This window comes from Zosterops lateralis, assembly GCF_965231275.1.
Source record: "Zosterops lateralis genome assembly, chromosome: 4".
In the NCBI taxonomy this organism is placed as follows: Eukaryota; Metazoa; Chordata; class Aves; order Passeriformes; family Zosteropidae; genus Zosterops; species Zosterops lateralis.
The window spans coordinates 59,226,643-59,245,037 of NC_139765.1; the positions used below are offsets into that span (position 1 = coordinate 59,226,643).

General features: G+C 37.7%; 1 protein-coding gene across 5 annotated transcripts in view; it reads right to left on the bottom strand.

The window, feature by feature from the left end:
- The window catches only part of KIF21A (kinesin family member 21A), an 87,622-nt gene that overhangs the window by 15,248 nt on the left and 53,979 nt on the right, over positions 1-18,395 (bottom strand). For 2 of the 5 annotated variants that reach the window (XM_083859460.1, XM_083859464.1), the window contains exons 15-28: positions 17,756-17,955; positions 17,255-17,362; positions 16,695-16,763; positions 16,374-16,585; positions 15,543-15,696; positions 14,966-15,166; positions 14,535-14,636; positions 12,691-12,856; positions 12,184-12,204; positions 8,304-8,364; positions 8,028-8,082; positions 6,425-6,642; positions 2,113-2,223; positions 1,449-1,577 (exon numbers count right to left, since the gene is read on the bottom strand). In XM_083859460.1, the coding sequence (XP_083715586.1) occupies positions 1,449-1,577; positions 2,113-2,223; positions 6,425-6,642; positions 8,028-8,082; positions 8,304-8,364; positions 12,184-12,204; positions 12,691-12,856; positions 14,535-14,636; positions 14,966-15,166; positions 15,543-15,696; positions 16,374-16,585; positions 16,695-16,763; positions 17,255-17,362; positions 17,756-17,955 (1,807 nt within the window). The remainder of the gene's footprint in view (positions 1-1,448; positions 1,578-2,112; positions 2,224-6,424; positions 6,643-8,027; positions 8,083-8,303; positions 8,365-12,183; positions 12,205-12,690; positions 12,857-14,534; positions 14,637-14,965; positions 15,167-15,542; positions 15,697-16,373; positions 16,586-16,694; positions 16,764-17,254; positions 17,363-17,755; positions 17,956-18,395) is intronic. The other 3 variants (XM_083859463.1, XM_083859462.1, XM_083859461.1) reach the window with 2 other exon arrangements.

An 18,395-nucleotide genomic window follows, 5' to 3' on the forward strand; every position in this document is an offset into this window, starting at 1 on the left:
AGAAAAGCAATGCAAATCCACATACATTATGCAGCATTGCTCAAGGTATATCTCAAATCCATGATGATATGGGGGGTAGGGGGGAAAGAATAATTATCTTGAAATATCACTCTCAGCAGTAAGTTACAGCAGACTGTTTCAGCTCCAGAAGATGAGTAACAGCAGGTGAGCCATTTATTTCCCCGACATTTCTTAGAGAAGTAAAGGCAAAAAATTAAAAGAAGATAGATGCACAAGTTAACCTCCATAAGATAGTGCTTGTTGAGAATATCAAAAGAAAAAAAAATACTCTGAACATGAATGTCTGCTAAGTGTAGAAGAGACATGCAAAATATTAGTCATAGAGATACAAATGTTAAATATGATAAGCCACTCAAATAAATACAGCAATTTGCAAGCAATCCTAAGTTCAAAATTCTTCTCCCCTCATTTTGAAAAATGTTCAAAAATAAAAACCAAGAAAACATACAAGACAATATTTCCCCAAGACAATGACTTTCAGTAAGATTGTCTTAAGATGTCCTTAAATTTCAACTGAAACAGATTCAGCAGTTTCTATTTGACTTCAAAGTCAATTCAGAGAAAATGAAAAGGGTTTGGTGGGAGTTAGCAATAAGAAAAGTAAGCTAAGCTAAAGAAATCACAAGCACAGTTACTGAAAGCCTTGCAAACCACTGCTTGGTATGTAGTGGCTGTAGACAACTGAAAAAATACATTTTATTCAAAAAATAGTGTAAACAGACAACAGCAATTTTGTATCTTGCTAGAGTTAGTTTTAAATCTGACTTGCAGTTCATAAGCACTACATGGTATTTGGATCAGTACTGAAACCTCTAATCGAGATTCTAGTCAAGTAAAGTCCACTGCCATTTGGAGTAAGGCTCCCAAATAAATGCCTAATGTGAAAAAAGTCTTTCCACTTCTAAACAAGATATGAATATAATCTACTCCTGCAGATCGCTTCCTAAAGTCAGTCTGTTCAATAATCTGGATAATCTCTAAACAACTGTGTTCTGGCCATTCCAATGTCCCATCCTCTGAGGTGCTGTTGTGAGAGCACTCTGAGCAACACTGGAGCAACTGAGTAACTGTCAAAAGCACTATTTCCTAAATTATCATCTAAAATCTATTTTTGAGTGTAAACACACACACAAATACACAAACATCTAAGAATTCTACCATTCTTGTCTATTTTGGGTTTAAAACTACAAATACCAGACATGGCCTAGAAAACAGGAAACAAGGTTCAGCAGGAAATTTCTTTTCTCAAATTTTTACAGTGTTTCCATGGTAGTTTAAAATATTTCCTTTGAAAACTACACAAAAACATGAGAAATATCTCCTCCTGTCTTGCAGAAGGGTAAAATTTCTACCAGACACTACACTGAAAACTTGAGCACACTTTGCAGTTCCCTGATTGGGGGCTGAGGCTTCCCTTTGTGACTTACTTATCCTGCTGAACTGATGTGTTTCCCTGAGAAACAGTAAGACGACTAAAAACATTCATTTCATTACGGGGCCGGCTTGGTGGGGAAGTAGGAGGTGACAGACTAGCCTCTGGGGCTCCAGAATCTGAGCTACAAAAAAAAAAGAACATCTTCTTTAACAGGTTATGAATGGTTAGAAAAGTTAAATGCAACATGCCTTTAATCGTTAGATGCTCTTTTCTTAAGCAAATCATTCAGATTGTAATACTAGCTACAGATATTTCTTAGAGAAGGCAAAAAGCTTAAGGCTGCAGAGTGCAAGATGGCACAATGTTCAAAGATTAAGTGGTAAAAGTGAAAGCTACAGGCAGAAACACACGTGTAAAATTAAGAAATCCTTGTAAAATTGAAGTCTCTTAGAGATACTGATTACTTTGATTTAAAAAAAAAAAAAAATGTAATTTGCGAATGCTCCAAAGGACATTTTCTCAGGGCTCTGCTCCTAAGTTATTCTGTACAGAAAAACAACCTGGAAAAAACCCCAAACAACCACACAAGCTGAGCAATAAATATCAGCACTGACAAACTGTCCTGGAAGAAAAGAAATAGAAAAATACAGATTTATTTTTCAAGAAAATTCAAAGTTCAAATTATGCCAGAGGAAATAAATTTAAAAGAATCTTACAGTTTTTGTTCTTTTGTCTTTGTCTTTTCCATTGTTTTCTCATAGGCTTTTCTCTTTGTTAAAGGTGAAGGCTCAGGTATCTTCTTCTCTGGAAGAGATGGTTGTCTCGAACTAAAACAAGAGCAATCATTATCTCACTCTAAGGCCCTTCACAGAACTTGCTTTTCTTGCATTACCTGTCATTCTCTCGGTGTGATTTCAAAATTTAGAATATACTTAATCTATTTTGTCTCTCTTGAATTTAAGGATTACAAACTTGTTCTCATACTTGAATATAAAAATAGACCAAGTTATTAATGTTCAAAGCTGATCAACATATAGAGTCAGATACTGAATAGTTGAAGATCCACTAATTCAAGAATAAAAGAGACTCACTAAAAGAAATACAGTGGAGTATGCATCCCAAATTAAGATCTTGGGAATTCTTAAATTTCAAATTCCACATTTGCATCTACAATAGACCATTTACAGACATGAAGAACAGTGAAATCACAATGATTCTTATAGGCAAGTGAAACTTTGCAGTAACATATTCATGTTCATTAGGAAGTGAGAAAAGGTACTTCCCATTGACAACCTATTAAAACATGGCATCCTACTTCCCTTCTCCCTTTGCATTTCTCATTTGTCTCTCCAGTTCTTGCTCTGAAAACTCCAATTCAAAGTCACTGTGGTCTTTCTCCCAACCTTTTATTCCCCATTAAAATAAGCAAAAATGTCAAGAGGATAATATTAAAGCTGATACCCAAATGTTATCATTTCACCACAGTCAGACAAAAGAAAAAAGAAAGGAATCTGCGTGGTCTCCATTCTTCTGAACTTCTATTTCTCACTAGCTGTGCAATCACAGAAGCAGTATTTTTTTTCCCATTTTTTGTATTTAGGAGGATTTTTTCTATGAGTATGAAACACTCATTTAAAGCAAGAAAGCAGATTCTAAAAGTATTTTTGCTCCACGCAACTTCATTAAGCAAATAAAGTTCATTTAGCAGGTCCCCTGCCTGACATCAGTCTCAGAGCTCTACAGGTTCTAAATATGCATAGCTCAAACTTCTCTACATGTTTCCCTTGAGAGGAAGTCTGTGCTATATAAAATCCACCTGGAGACTGGAATGCAGAATAACATGATTTAACATGGACAGCACAACCATGAACCGCTACTTGACTCAAGTAGATTGGACAGTCTCAAGTGATCCCAAACCCTAACTGGAACGTGCGGGACCTGTAGGACCTAGTGCCAAGAACTGCATCTCAACCCTTAGAGCTTCCCAGGGTCTTCAAGTGACAGGAAAAGGAGGACAAGTGCCTGGTTTTGCATGGAAGTCTAGCACTTAAGTTATAAAAAAAGGGGAGAAAGTGAGTCCAATTCCCTCAAGGACAGAGCACACATTTCTATGTAGGGCTCCTTTACCTCCAGGCATATTGTGCAAAGGACACCAAAAAAGTTGGAACAGGACATGCTCCCTTCCCTCTCCCTTCCACACTCTTCCCCTCTTTTTGTATTTAGGAATGCAAAAATCCTGAGGTCACAAGGCAAATGCTATGAATCAGGCTGACAGGTCTTCCAGCAAGGATGACAAACAGGCTATAGTGTCTACTGCCAGGGTTGCTTTTGTGTCTACAGAGCAGCTGCTTGATTAAATAAACCAAACCAGAAACTGGAACCCAAGCTCCTCTGCCTCACACTGACTTCCTACATACTCAGACACAGGGGCAACTTTCACTTCTTCACTCTCTACCTGCCCTTGAGTCTTCCATCTTTGACTCCATAGTGGAACATCCTGAGAAGAAGGTGTAAATAGCATCATCACTTTCTGAATGCTTTCTGAAAGCCTGGGAATGCAGGTATTATAAAAATACAGCTCTGTTGCTGGAATGAACTTCCTAAGCACAGGTGTAAAAACCAGGTGCATGATGTCAATGACCTAACAGAAAAGGAGCAGGACACATACATACCTACTTCTAGGCTTCCAGAGCCTTTTAACATTTGCCAGGACATCAGACATCTGAACAGAGCTGACAAAAGTCCTATAGAAGACAACTATACTCTGAAAAAGCTGCTGTAGATGAGTTGAACATATCAAAGGATAACCACACTAATCAACTTCATGAAGAGAATTCCAATTAAATAAACTGTTGGCCATATGTATTTACGTGCCTCCCTAAGTAACAATCACACAATGGTCTGGATTGGAAGGGACTTAAAGATCATCTAGTTCCAACCTCCTTCCCTCAGGCAGGAACACATTCCACTAGACCAGGCTGCTCTAAGCCCCATCCAACCTGGCCTTGAACACTGCCAGGAATGGAGTATCCACAGCTCCTCTAGGTAACCTGTTTCAGTGTTTGGCACTTGCAGTAAAGATTTTCTTCCAATATCTCATGTACACCTACAATCTTCCAGTTTGTAGCCATTACCCCTTATCCTATCAACACACACAACCCTGTAAAATGTCCCTCTCCAAGGACCATGGAATCACCACAGACCTAAGAAAATTGAGGGGGTTCCAGAGTGGAGCAGTTTGTACATATGCAGGCAGCTAAATTTGCACCTAAACATATAATTAATTTCTGTCACTTTAAGAATCCATATTTTGGATTACTGTTACAGCCTCTACATCCCCAAATGTCATTTAAGTAAGTGGCACAAGGAAGAAAACATTTATTGCAGGTAAGATCATAATCTGCTCCTGAATAACATATTTTATTACTAGAGATATACTGGCACCACAGGCCCGTAAGGGAAGGCCAGATGGCTCATAAAGACAAGCTTTCTTCCACGATGACCAGATAAACCAGCATGAGTTCCAGTTTTGAAAAAACATACACACTTGCAGTGAGAAAGTCACTGCAGATTGATTGTGGGAATTTTTGATCACTTATCATTTACTAAAACATGATCAATAACAATTCAATATGTGAGGCCTACTGCTGACTGAATTGATTTTTTGACAGTAGGTAACTCTCAAATGCTTGCAGAACACAGTTTTGGAAAAATCCTGTTTCGCCTTTCGCTGGCTCCCTTTCATAAATGGATACATTCTAGAAGATGGAGTGAGGCAAAAGTTAGTATTACCTGAGTCTTGGATGTCAGGTCATAACACTTGATGTTTTAGATCTTGAAGCTTCAAAAGTCTCTATTCATCTCACACTAACTGCTGAAACAAGTGGGTTTTCTCCACCTATGCTCACCCTCAAGAGCACTCTCTTCAAGCAGATTCTATTTGCACTGCAGCCATCAGCATGGGTTAATAATTGCTGTCAGCAGTGTTTTACTGTTTGTGATTGCCACCTCAAGCACATGCCAGAAATACATAGTAAAAAATACAAATTGCAAATGTACATTAGGTAGAGACTGCTATAAAAATATGCCAACAGGACAGATGAATATGAAAAGATGCTTAACTCCAGAACCTGTAATGTGAAGACAGCTATGGGACACTGATTTCCACATCACTGAGTGTGGGAAGTGCATTCAATTTACACATGAGCTTCTGCAACATAGGAGCTAGTCTTAAAAAGCGAAGAAAAGGGTCTCTAGCAGTGAATGGCTAATAACCAGCAGTGGTATTGGTAGATATAAAAAGAACAGCAAGAGCAAGTGAAAAGAAAAAAAGAGTGTGTGTGAGAGACACCTGCTGGTCCCAAAGTAAAAAGACAATATTTTAGTTCTGTTTAGAATCAAGAGATACTTCCACTTAGCAAAACTGTTCTGCAGGTAAGTGCAACCTGCAAACAGAAAGGATTTCTGAGGATTCATAATGCGTAGCATTTTCCTTTCAACTTTTTACTTTCATTCTCTATTGTTGCAGAGACTTCTCCAATATAAGCATGGTCCATATGAGAAAACTCACAGAAAGATTTTTCCTAATAATTAGGACCATATACAAACACCATGTTATATAAAGTTTTCAGGTTGTGCTTTGTTGGGTTTTTTTTTTAATCCCTCTGCTGTTCTAACCAGATTCTCACTACCTTCCTAGAATGTGCATTTCCCATAGCACTAATACAGCAAGCTATTCAAGGTATTAGAGGAGTTTTTCCCTCTACATAGAACATGTTTACAAGGACTTTACTATAACAAAGCAACTTAACAGAACTTACATCTGCAGTAAGAGCCACAGTACTTACAACACTACGTTTATACTTTCTAGAGTGGTGATGGCAGAAAAGAAGGAGCTTTGTCAGTATTATTTAGTAAGCTTCAAGTGTATCAACTTTGTTTGTAAAGTTAAAATAATAGATTACAAGAAACTGGCAGCATGCATTTTTCAAAAGCAAAGGGTAATTAGTACAGCATGGCCAAACTTACATGCTGCCTATCTTAGAAGGTAAGCCAGATGGTGGGGGTATAAACTCTCTGTCCCTAGCAGAAGTATCATGTGTATCAGCAGCCACCCCAGTTTCTTGGGTTTCTGCAGCTGATGTGCTAGAGCCAGCCAAGGCAGAGTCTGCAGCACTACTGTCAGAGACCAGGTCACTGTTGGCTGCATACAGCAATTCCATCTGGGTGGTGGTCCTGCGGCGGGCCTGCAGACAGACAGAAAACAAACTGCCACTTAAACATGCACTGGTGTGTGTCAAGAGTCCTGTACTTGAGCTTATCATCAGCTGGCAATTAGCATCCCCCTCAAACACTTGGCAACTGCCTTTGGAAACTAAATCAAGAAGCTCACCTCTGTTTTTGGGCAACGATTTCAGAGGAGGCAATACAAATTCAATGAAACACTGATTTGACAGCGGGTTTCCAAGGCTATCCTTTCAACCAGCTGCCCATCAATACTACATTAACACAATATTACTCACCTATGGTTTATCCAAATGAAATGTTATAAAGCAGAGAGGAATAAAGCAAAGTGTGAATTTAAATAGCTACAATTATACCGGTGTGACTTCTAACATCAGTGCTTCTTCTCATATACAAACTTTACTTCTTACTAAGTTTAAGTCACCTGAAAAGTCCACATCAATTAAGATTTATTCAGAATTTCAACAATTTGAAAACAACAGAAAAACTCAAAGGAGCTAAGGCACAACACAATAATTTTTAAAAAGTGGATCATATGTGTTAGGTGTGATTTTACTATGAAGTTAAAATCTATTCCTCAGGGAAAGAAATACCAATAGGGAAGACAAAGATCCAGTCTGAAAAGAGCCATTACAAAAATGACATGTTTATTTCATTGTATTTTCAGACCAAATTCACTCATTTAAACAGCCCAAACAGCTGCACACCAAGGAACATTATCAAATAATGCAACAGCCAATACAGACATTTTCTTCCAAAGCCAATTGTAGTTGGAAAAGTGGAGGCTAAGCTTCTATTTACTTTGCAAACTTGGTTTATGCTCCTGTGAGCACAGAAGCAAAACTGTCATCAGCACACACTTCCAGTTCCCACTGCCATTAATATTAAACTATAGTCAGCCTAGATATATTACTCCACTGTCAGCTGCAATTAAGATCCTGGAGGTCAAACTTTTATTTGTTTCATAAACTTCCTCAAGATTTCTGTGACAAATTGCAAACAATAAGCATGTTCACAGTTCCCTCAGGCAATGGCATTGAACTGTAGCCTAACTAATACTAATCTGCAAAACGACATCAGTTTGGAGTGCAAGTACTTGGAAGAACATCTCTCTTCCTGGAATTCTAATAACTTAACCCCCAAATACTGAAGAAGTTATTTTTTATCATTGCTTCTTAAAGAAGAATGTCACATAAGATCATATGGCACACAAATCACATGAAAAGTACATCAGTTCACCTTTTGCTTGTCTTCATTCATTAAAGTCTCTTGGGTAAAGCAAGAGCATTCTCCAGAAGGTATCGTTAAATTATGAATTATTATACAATCACAGAATCACTTAAAAGACATGTAGAAGAATTATCATTATCATCATTGTACATCCTACCTTGCTTTTGGGCTTGACTTCACCACAAAGCTTCAAGAGATCTGAAGATAATGAACTAAAAGAAAAATTGCATCACAGTTATACCTTTTTATACACAAAGTCATCCTTTTTGCAGATGTGCATTTTTATTTTATTCTTCTTTCTACTGTAATCATGGGCAAAGTATAATGAAACAATGTTAAGAGATATTTTCTAAAGGATACATGATTTTGCATTACAAAAGGAGGAAATGAAAGTAATTTTTTCTAGAATCGGTAGTAACAAAGATTTGCTCACCTTCCTTCTGTTCCAGGACTATGCAATGGGGCATCCTCATCAGTACTATCTTCCAAATTTTCTAGAAAATTTCCAAAAGAATAACATTAGTCTGCCCCTCTACAACAAGATGCGAAAGCTTTAAGTGCTATACAAAACAACTCAGACAATGCTGAATGTAGATGAACAGAAAACAAAAGACTGGGATTCAAAATATCTTGACTGTTTTCTATCTAGCTCCCACCGAATTTTCCCAGCACATCAACTAATTTTTTTCATACAATCTAAATACATCATACATCTAGGCATACTGTGCCAAACGTGGTCCTCTATCTACTGTAGCAGAGCAACAGAGATGACAGAAAAACAGAAATTCTAGAAAGAAATCTGAAAGAAAGCAGATAAATCAAAGAAAATTATCTGCAAAACACGGAAGATATAGGATGTAAATCGATGGACAGTATGAATGTCTCTTTCTCCTCTTTTTTGTCTTGCTCCAAAACAGAATCAGTCTGTCTATAATGAAAAAGAAAATTACATTTTTAACTAGCTAGTGAGCTGAGGCTCAGCCTCCTCTGATAGAGTGCCACCATTTGAGCTGACAAGAAGCAAGCACTTTATCCGTATATAAGGATTTGTTTCAAAAGAGGATGATGCTACCACTTAATATTATAGAACAGCTTCCTAAAAAGGAGTAATTTCTAAAGGAAGCTGTTCAGTAGAAATGTTCCTGAAGCAAAAATGGGTACACAAACCTGTCCACAGAAGACAAAACCAACATGATGCATGCCCACACACTAACACTGTCAAACATCCAATTAACATGTCTGCATGCAAACGGTGCAAAACATTAAGCTGAGACAATGAGTCAATGGCACATATACAATCAGTTCCAAACTGCTGGGAAAGCAAATCCCCTAACTTGCATGTTATTCTAATAATGCATTTTAGGCATAGATCAAGGACATAGGTAACACATTCTTGCAAGCAAAGTCCCGTATTTTTGAACATATTCATGAAATATTAAGGATTAAATAACATTGTAATAACATTCCACTACACCGCCTCTTTACTAGTAGAGACACTGATTTTCTTTACTTAATTTCTGTCAAAAGCAGATACCATCTGCAATGCATATAACCAATATATTTGTACCCATACTAAAACAGGTTTGTCCATGTTTTAAGTGCAAGTTCATGCTTTGAAGAAAGGGAAGAAAGATCTGCAGCTTTCAGTTGAATTTTGAGAAGGAATGGAAAAAAAGAGAAGGAAAATACTGCCTTTTGGGTACACTGCATCTAAACATGTTTCCTGAAAAAGTTAAAACCATCAAGCTACAACAAATACCAACAATGCACTTCAGAGTTACTCAACTGCTGTATTAATCTTAACGATATAATCTTAATTATCAGGAATACAACAAGATTATAAAGAACACAGGGTCACAGGAATAGCACTATAATTTTCAGGTTTTCTTTGTTCCACCCTGGATTTGAGCCCAGATTAAAACCTTTCAATACTTATTACTGTTGTTGTTATTATTGCTATTATTATTATTACATGCCTTCTGCAAAAATGGGGATTACTTCTTTCAGTAAGAAAAAAGCAGCATCCCTAAAATAAACATATTTTTTGAAAATATAGGATTTTTATTAGAATTGTGTTACTTCATCCCCTCCTCATAAAGAACTCGTGATCTCTTTTTACAGGAAACTAAGTAGAGAGTGTAGAATGACCACCAAAGATGAGATTTTATTTGTAGGCTCACTCTCATGTGACCTGATGAGTTTCTTCAGTTTGCCTGCAATTCGACACAGGAAGACTGCCCAAAGCCCCGAGACAGAAATCAGTGCACAGAATCAACAAAAAGGTAGAAAGAATAAGATTCTGCAAGAGCGAGAAGAGATGATGAAAGGAGAAATAAAGTTAGTTAAAGACACTAATGTTTGCAGGGATAGCTGCTAGTAAACCAATGATTGCAGAACAGGAGGAGAATTTTCTGATTATTCATCTTCATCCTCATGCAGTAGCAACTGGATGGTACCAGAACAATGCCATACACCAGCACAGTTCACCCAGAGGAAATGACATTTGACCAGCCCTCTCAAAATCTGCACATAGATGGTTGTGAGTCACATCCATGAGTGTCCCATATGCCACAGGTGGGAAGGAAAAGCAGCTCCCACAACTCCTCAAAGAGGAGTCACTTCAGCAACATTCAAAACCCAATTTCACGGTCATTTTAACTCTCCACAAGAGCAGATGGCAGCTAGTTCATCCACCAAGGCCAACGGGCACTGAAAACCCATTCAAGTCAAAACCTGAGCCTGTGATGTACTTTTCTGCAGACTGAAACTTCTTGTCTACACTTGAATGCAAGTGCACAACTACATTAAGGAATGTTCAAGCTTTTTTGAGCCAAGTGTATTCAAATGGCTAAGAACTTTTGAAGATATTGGATCTGAAGGCAGGCATCAAGAGGGCAAATCACAAACACCCTGGAAGTGCAATCCCTTTGTTTGGGATAGGGCTCTCTGTGTGCTCTTCCACTGAGATATCAGGCACCCTGGTGAGATTGTTCTCAGGATTTGCTGCCATCCACACTTCTACCTACGGGAACTGTGTCAGGCTCTGCACCAACAGAGTTCCTGCAAACCAGCTGGCAATCCCAGCATCAAAGCCTCACTACAGTGGTGTCTGAACTCCCTGCAGTTCAAAAGGTTTGGTCACTAATGATCCACAAAACTCAGAATGCCAACAGCTGGGATTTCAACGGACCTAGGTTTAGTGCATATGTTCCACTGCATTTCCTTCCTATAAAGTGTTAGCAGAGTCCTGAGTGGCTTAGATACTCTAAAAGCTTCAGGTCATGCTTGCAAAATGTTAAAAAGCTTCTTCAATGAAATAACACTCTACAAAAAATTTGACGGCAGAGCTACTTTTTCAATACATTTAGCAAGTGGCTTTTCATTGCTTCAAATGTTGCTTTTAAGTAAAAGCCTGTCCAGAGCTAAAGAAAATTCAACGCTATCAGGAGAAACAATGCTCCAACAGGAGTGAACATGCACACACATTAAAGGCCTGTTTATAGAGATGCTGTGATACTACAAACCACTGAGGTTCCTGAATAAATAACTGGCTGCATGCAGCAAGGTTTCCTGACGTAGATCTTCAGGTGTCACTCGACAGGAAGCAGGCAACGTTCTCACTATCCCTAGATTATGATCTATACACTTCCATGTAGATTTGTGCTTTTGAAATGCTGTGCAAACTAGCACAAGACAACACAAAAGGAATTATCACTGCTAACAGGAATATTTTTCTCAAGTTCTAAATACAACCAATTTTTTGGAGGGAAGAAAATAAGCTTAATTCATTTGGAAATAACCTTAAAGCAACACCAACAAGGGACTTATCTCAAAATCAGTGAAGTCAGTAACTTAAACCCAATTGAAAAAGTGAGATATAATCCTGCATTCTGTACAATGTTTACATTACAAAATGAGCTATTTGTAAAAGGTTTAAAATAATCTGCAAGTTAAGAATTGCCTTTTTTTCAAGCCTAAAATATGGGCAGAATTTGTCACAACAGTAGCATATCACATAATATTTTTATGTAGTCTGAACACACTTCAGGTTTGCAAGCACCAAGTTATAAATTTGAAATACAGCTCTGCTTACTGTCTTCACTTTTAACTACCACAAGGGCTACTACCATGAGAGCTAGGGGTGGTTTCAGAAAGGAAGAAATGCTCTTTAAGCTCGTGATAATGAGTACATTTACAGAATAGTTCATGCAAACTTCACACACTCACAAATTCTAAGATGCATCAGTTAGTGAACATGAATGAATTAGTAACTCATGCAGCTGTACAGTACACAGAAAGCTAAACATACTTACCCAGTGGTATGCTATCTAGGTCTGTGTAAATACAGCAACAAGGAAAAAAAAGCAACATTCCAATCAAAACATATCCATTTACAAAAAGAAATAAAACAAAAGTACCCAAATGTATTCTAAATTTCTCTTAGTATCATCTCATGAGAAGTAGAATAGATGCCGTAACGAAATAAAACGCCAATCCAAAATTCCTAGCATATGATGACTGAATGGGATTGAATTTTCAATTTTCACATTCAGAAGTTAAAACAATTCCAAATTGTAAAAACAGCAAGCAGGTTATTTGCATTTGAAAAAATCCCATTAATAAAAAAAATTTGTTTCTATATTTCACTGCTTAGAGGGTCTACTTAAAAATGTCATACATGCATGTCAATTGTGAAGTATAAGATGTAAAAATACAGCATCTATTCAGAAAAGAAATAGTCTAGAATGCCCAGTACAGCATGCACAAAAGGCAAACATGACATGCAGCTGACTATTCAGAAAACAAGATGAAAAGACTACCTTGCAAAGCATGACCCAGAAAAGCATCAAGTTCAGGATTTAATTCAGCTTTTTCTTTTAGCATATGAAACAGCAGTTGGTTCTGAGTAGCACTAGTAATTTCTGTCTGCTTAAGGCGTCCCTCAAGAACTTTGATCTGAGCTTCTTTCTGAGCTGCTTGGAGACCCTAGGAGAAAGAAAGATGACAAACGTTTTACCACAACCCTTGTTTTACAAAATGAAAACTGTCAAAATTTTAAAAACACTACAAACACAAACAATGTGTACATCGCAGCCGCCTTCTCATATCCTGAAGATCAGGTGTCAAAGGGTCTTTTTCTTTCCTTCACCTTTAAAGAGACTCACTAAGCATTCCTTTAGCTTGCATTCCTCAGACTGCCTTGCAAATATGCATCTAGTGGCTAAGTGGGACCACAAGCCCAAGTGCAATTCAGAGTCTTCACATAATTTAAGAGTAGCAAGCATCTGAAAGATCAACACCTCCATTTTTCACAAACAACTGCTTTTTAAAAAATTACTACCTATGATACTCTATGATAAAGAACAGGGGGGAGGTGAAAATGGGACAGGGTGAGACCCAGAACTGTAATCTTTCCTACACAATTACTCAGTGAACTTTCAGCTTCTAATGAAAGATCTTCTGGCCTAACTTATAACGGAATTCATTCTAAGGAAACTTCCCTCAATCCATGGATTGGTGGGCATTTTTTAGCTGTAGAGAATACAGCCAAAGAAATTTACAGCGGACGGTTTCCAAATGGATTTCCAAATTCCAAAAGGATCGGTATGGAAAAATGAAGGTACAGCACATCTTCTCAAAGACTTATAGGGCAACAGCAGAGTTTGAGTGCTAGTGCTTGAGTAACAAGTGCAGCCCTATGAATTTACTACATTCTGATGGAACAAAAGCAATAGGCACTTTCCGCAGGTAAAAACAAACAATAGAATAGACATTAGGCATGACTGATTTTGAAAAAAAAAAATCCCTTCAGCTTTTCCATGTGATAATTACTAAACAAAAAGATGATAGAATCATTCACATAATGGAGCTTTTTATCATCATAAAGAGAAATTGTTAAGAGTGAGTCAGAGGCACTTTTCTCACATTAACTCTCTTGCAAGATCTATTCAAACACATCCAAGGGCTGAAAGAATATTACAAGACTGAAATTTTCAGAAGCCAGTGTGATTGTGGGAGTTTTCTTTACCCTTTCTTTTCTCCTCAAATTTTTGGATTAGTTGGATTCAGCATCATTGAAATCTTTGATTTGACTCAATGAGACTGAGTACCATCCTCCAGACAGAAAGAAAAGCAGTAGCAAGAGCATGATACATGTGTGCACAGGGTTACAAGCTGTCAAATACTTATTTAGAAAATATGAAAGAAAACATATATCCCCAAGACTTTTAGAAGAATCCCTGTGGCTCTACTCCAACTGAAGTATGTCATGGATCAACATATAACTTAAAACAAATTTTTGGAGGTTCATATTTGTACAAAGGTGGTTGAGTCAGTCTTTTAAAAAAAGATCTTGAGCTCTCTTCAGAAGTTTGTTGAAAAACATAGAGATTTATTTGATTACAAAAAGCTAGTGCTCTGATAAAAACAGCATGAGCTAATTAATAAAGTGAAGTAGGCTCTACTGGGGCTTGAAAAACAGGCAGTAAGTTAAAGAGGACAACAGATCTCAAGGGCCTTCACACTGAGAATCAGCATAATTCAGTAATGTTGACCAGCTTTGCTTTGTTTAGCACACATTAGTCATGTCTTTATGTCAGCACAACACACGTGCTCCTGGCACATGCCACAGCCTGGCACACACACACTTCACCTAACACATTACCTTATTGATACCCATCATAAGGAAGTGATCAAGCAAATATCGAGCTTCTGTCAAAGTGCAAGCATTAATCACTGCTGTTACATCCAAGGTCTCTCCTTCTTCCTGTGTGCATAAAAATAAGCCCAGTCAGATTGTGAAAAATCCCCAAGAATTATATTAATTTATTGCCAGCATACCAGAAAGCAACAGCTTTGACATTTAAATGCTTTGCAATCTTAACTTGCATTACACTGTTGACACTAAAACTCAGGTATCAATTGTATAAATCTTCATCTCAAACTTCACATAAAAGTTTTTACCAATTTTCACTTCCTGGCTCAGTAATTACACAGACAAACAAAAACTAATTTCTAAATGAGAACATTTTCAAGGCTACAGAGTTGTGTTTTCTTGTCCCCATTTTACTATTTTTGCAAAAATATTTGACCTACCTTTGCTTCTTCCATTTGCATGATGTTTGCTTGGCAGTCAGAAATGCTGTCATTAATGTAGTCTATATTTGCAGTTACTGATTCCATCTCCTCATTTATGTTTTGGACATTTCTATCTGCTTCACTGCCACCCCCACTCTTGATGAGCTTCTCCCTTTTCTTTGAAAGCTTATCTCTTCTTTTGGTGAGTTCTTCACGTTGCTATTTTCCACAAAAACATAATATTACAGAAAAAGGAATTAGTAAGCCCTTAGAACACTGAAGTGCCTTTCTTGTTTTCCTCCATTTGCTACAGTTTAACTAACATATAATGATTTCCATAGGAAAAAGTTACAAAGGTGAATACGGTAATCTATTTGCACATGATGCCATTAATGTTCTTCTTAGTTCTTACTAAGCACAGCAACCCCATAGTTCAAATCCTTCCTGGAGTCTGAAGTGTCTTCACTGACTGCAGTAGATTTCACCCGCTTTGCCACTGCTGCCATAACAGCAATTCATTTACAGCAAACATACTTGCAGTGCTTCCTCTATTTAATACAATTATACAGCCAGCAGAGCACAGCAGATTACCCACCGTAAGCAGCCTGTTCATATCTGCCTCCATATTGGAAATAGTCATCCTCTGCATAATAATATCAGTCACTCTGCGTTCCAGTAGCTGCCACTTCATCCTGGCTGCCTTGGAGGAGTAAACTCTGCTTGTCACTGCCTTCCGCTGGTATTTCTTTCTGTGATACAATCAAGAGAAATATACAGCTAAGTTTAAAGTAGTGCAGTTATAAAATTGAATTCTGAAATTATCAGGCTGGAATATTTTACACAAGCAACTTAAAAATTTCACACAGAAGTTCTTGTAGGTTTTCACTACACCAGAGAGCTGCCTTTATCCAGCCCTGAACTCTACTGCACTCTAACATGCTGCACTTGAAAAACAAGTATCAAACACTGCAGCATCTTTCATGACACACTGTTGAGTTCAAATCCCACACAGGTATTGTTCCCTGCTTAACAAGGAGATCTGCTTCAAACCACAGTGAAAAAGCACAAATAAACCTGATACACTAAACTGCATTTTCCTACGAGCTTTTCTGTGAACTCAACACTGCTGGCACTGGACCACTAAGGTAATTTCTCTCAAAGAGCAGATTTAAAAACCCTCAAGATTTCAAAATCCAGTTTATGCGACTTGCCCTTTAATGCCATTTATTATTATTATATTATTGTCTTAAACTCAGAAAACTGAAATTGCATTTGATAATGGTAAAATGCCCATTATATGAGCATTACATGATAACAATTTGACAAATAACAGCTCCTGTAACACGTAGCATCACAACACTATCTGCTAGAAAGTCCCACAAATTTTAGTTTTTAGAAGAGAGTCCTAGAAAGTTTTAACTCTTACCCCGTTCCATTTGTTGCAGTTACAGGCAATGCTTGAACCCTCGCAACAGGAATTCTCATCTTCTGCTGTGCTGCTGCTCTGGAGCCATCATGCTCTCCTGACAAACTAGAACTTGCTTCCTGCATGGAATGCTCAGGCAGACTCAGCTTTCGACTCACTTTTCCTGCCACTTTATCAGACAGAGGCCTTACTTGCCGACGAAGGGCTGTGACCTGAAACACAGTGCAAAGACACGATTAACTCCCCCAAAACTGAGTTCTAAGCCACAGAAATACAACATCATTCTGTTTTCAAAGATTCATCACTGTTTTACCACAGTACCTCTTCAGTTTTGCGACGTAAGATAACTTCTTGGTTTCTTTTCTGAGCTTCCAGAAGCTTGAGCTGATGCTGTGAAAAAATAGAAGCAACACATTATATTTTTTCCATTATCTCTCACAAGGACTGCATTGTATAAACAACAACAAAAAAAAAGGCCTCTACACATTAGTACAAATCTACAAAATTGTTGTGACGTGAACACTCAACTCATAATTGTTTCTTGATCTCCCTAGTGCAGAACAAAAATAACTGTTTCACTGTATCAATTCTATCAAAAAGAATAATTCCATGCAAGCAACAACTTTGTAAAGGTTCAATAATCACTAATTCACTGATAACATTGATACACATACTCAATAAGCACAACAGAAAATGGAAGACCTGAAGCTAGGAGCTGTGTTCGTATGGAAGTCAAACCAAATTTTGTGCATTTTCACCGGTGAAAATATACAGGTATATGCCTGCTTCAGTGAATGCATATCAGTGTGTGCCTGCAAGCAGAAGCACACTACAATGACAGGTGTTTATTCCAAATGAAAGTTCTTTATCTGTCAAATCACCTCTCGTTTGCGTTGCTCCTTTTTAAGCTGTGCAATCTCTCTGTTTCTTCTAGATTCAGTCATTCTAGCTTTCTCCTGCTCTTCTTTCATTTGTTTCATCAAGCGAACCTGTAAAGAGGTCATCACTTAGAAAAGCTGTTCATATTTAAGTGCTGCTCCCTGCCCCCAACCACATAGTTTTCTCTTCAAATTGTCATTTTCCAGTATATTACATGCTTTTACCCATTTACCTCTTCCATCTAATGTTTTCTTCACTCATTGCAGAATATCAGCTAATAAGCTGTGCAAGCTTATGCATATGATACTTTAATTTCTGCTCATTAAACCTAAAAGCTACCCCTCTCCCCTAGGAACTGCCTGGTGCTTGTATCTCTTCTATTTTCCGACTTTCAAGCCAATAGCAGCAAGAACAGAGTTATCAGGTAGATGGATGCACAGGAGATTTCAACCCAATTTTCAGTAAACATTCATTACGCAACATTTCAATTTACTGAAATATACCTTGGTTTTCTTCATCTCTGTCACCTCCTGCTGCAGTTTCTTCAGCTGCTTTTCATATTGAGATTGATTTTTAAGCAATCGTGCATGTTCCTTCTGTGCTGTTTGAAGTCTCTGCAGTTCTTTATTCATGGCTTGGAGTTTCTTTTCATATTCTGACTTGATTTTTTTTGCCTTTTCTTCTGAATAGGTCTCTACAGAACCTAGAGCAAAAGGGAATTCTTGATCTGCATTTGTTCGGGGTACTTTTACTTTGCCAGCCACAGCAGATAACTACTTCCTCTGCTCTAGCATTATCTGCAATACCTTTAAAACAACCTAATTTGTCTCTAGTTCCTGCCACCTGCACTGCTTTGAACTTTCCACCTCGTATGCATTCTGGGATAAGAGATCAAGTATTAACACTTTCCTCTGACTTCTTTGCAACAAATCTGAGCACCTGAAAGCACAAATACACAAATTCATACATATGTACACAGGATTATAACAACACTCCTAAAAGCCATCAAGCCTCTTTAACGTTGATCAGTGGGAAAGGTTTAAGGAATAATAGGGGAACAGCAAAAGCTTAGACAGTGTATAAACTTAAAGCATATACAGTGTATGTTTAAAAAAGAAAAAAACCAAACAAAATACTTTCCAC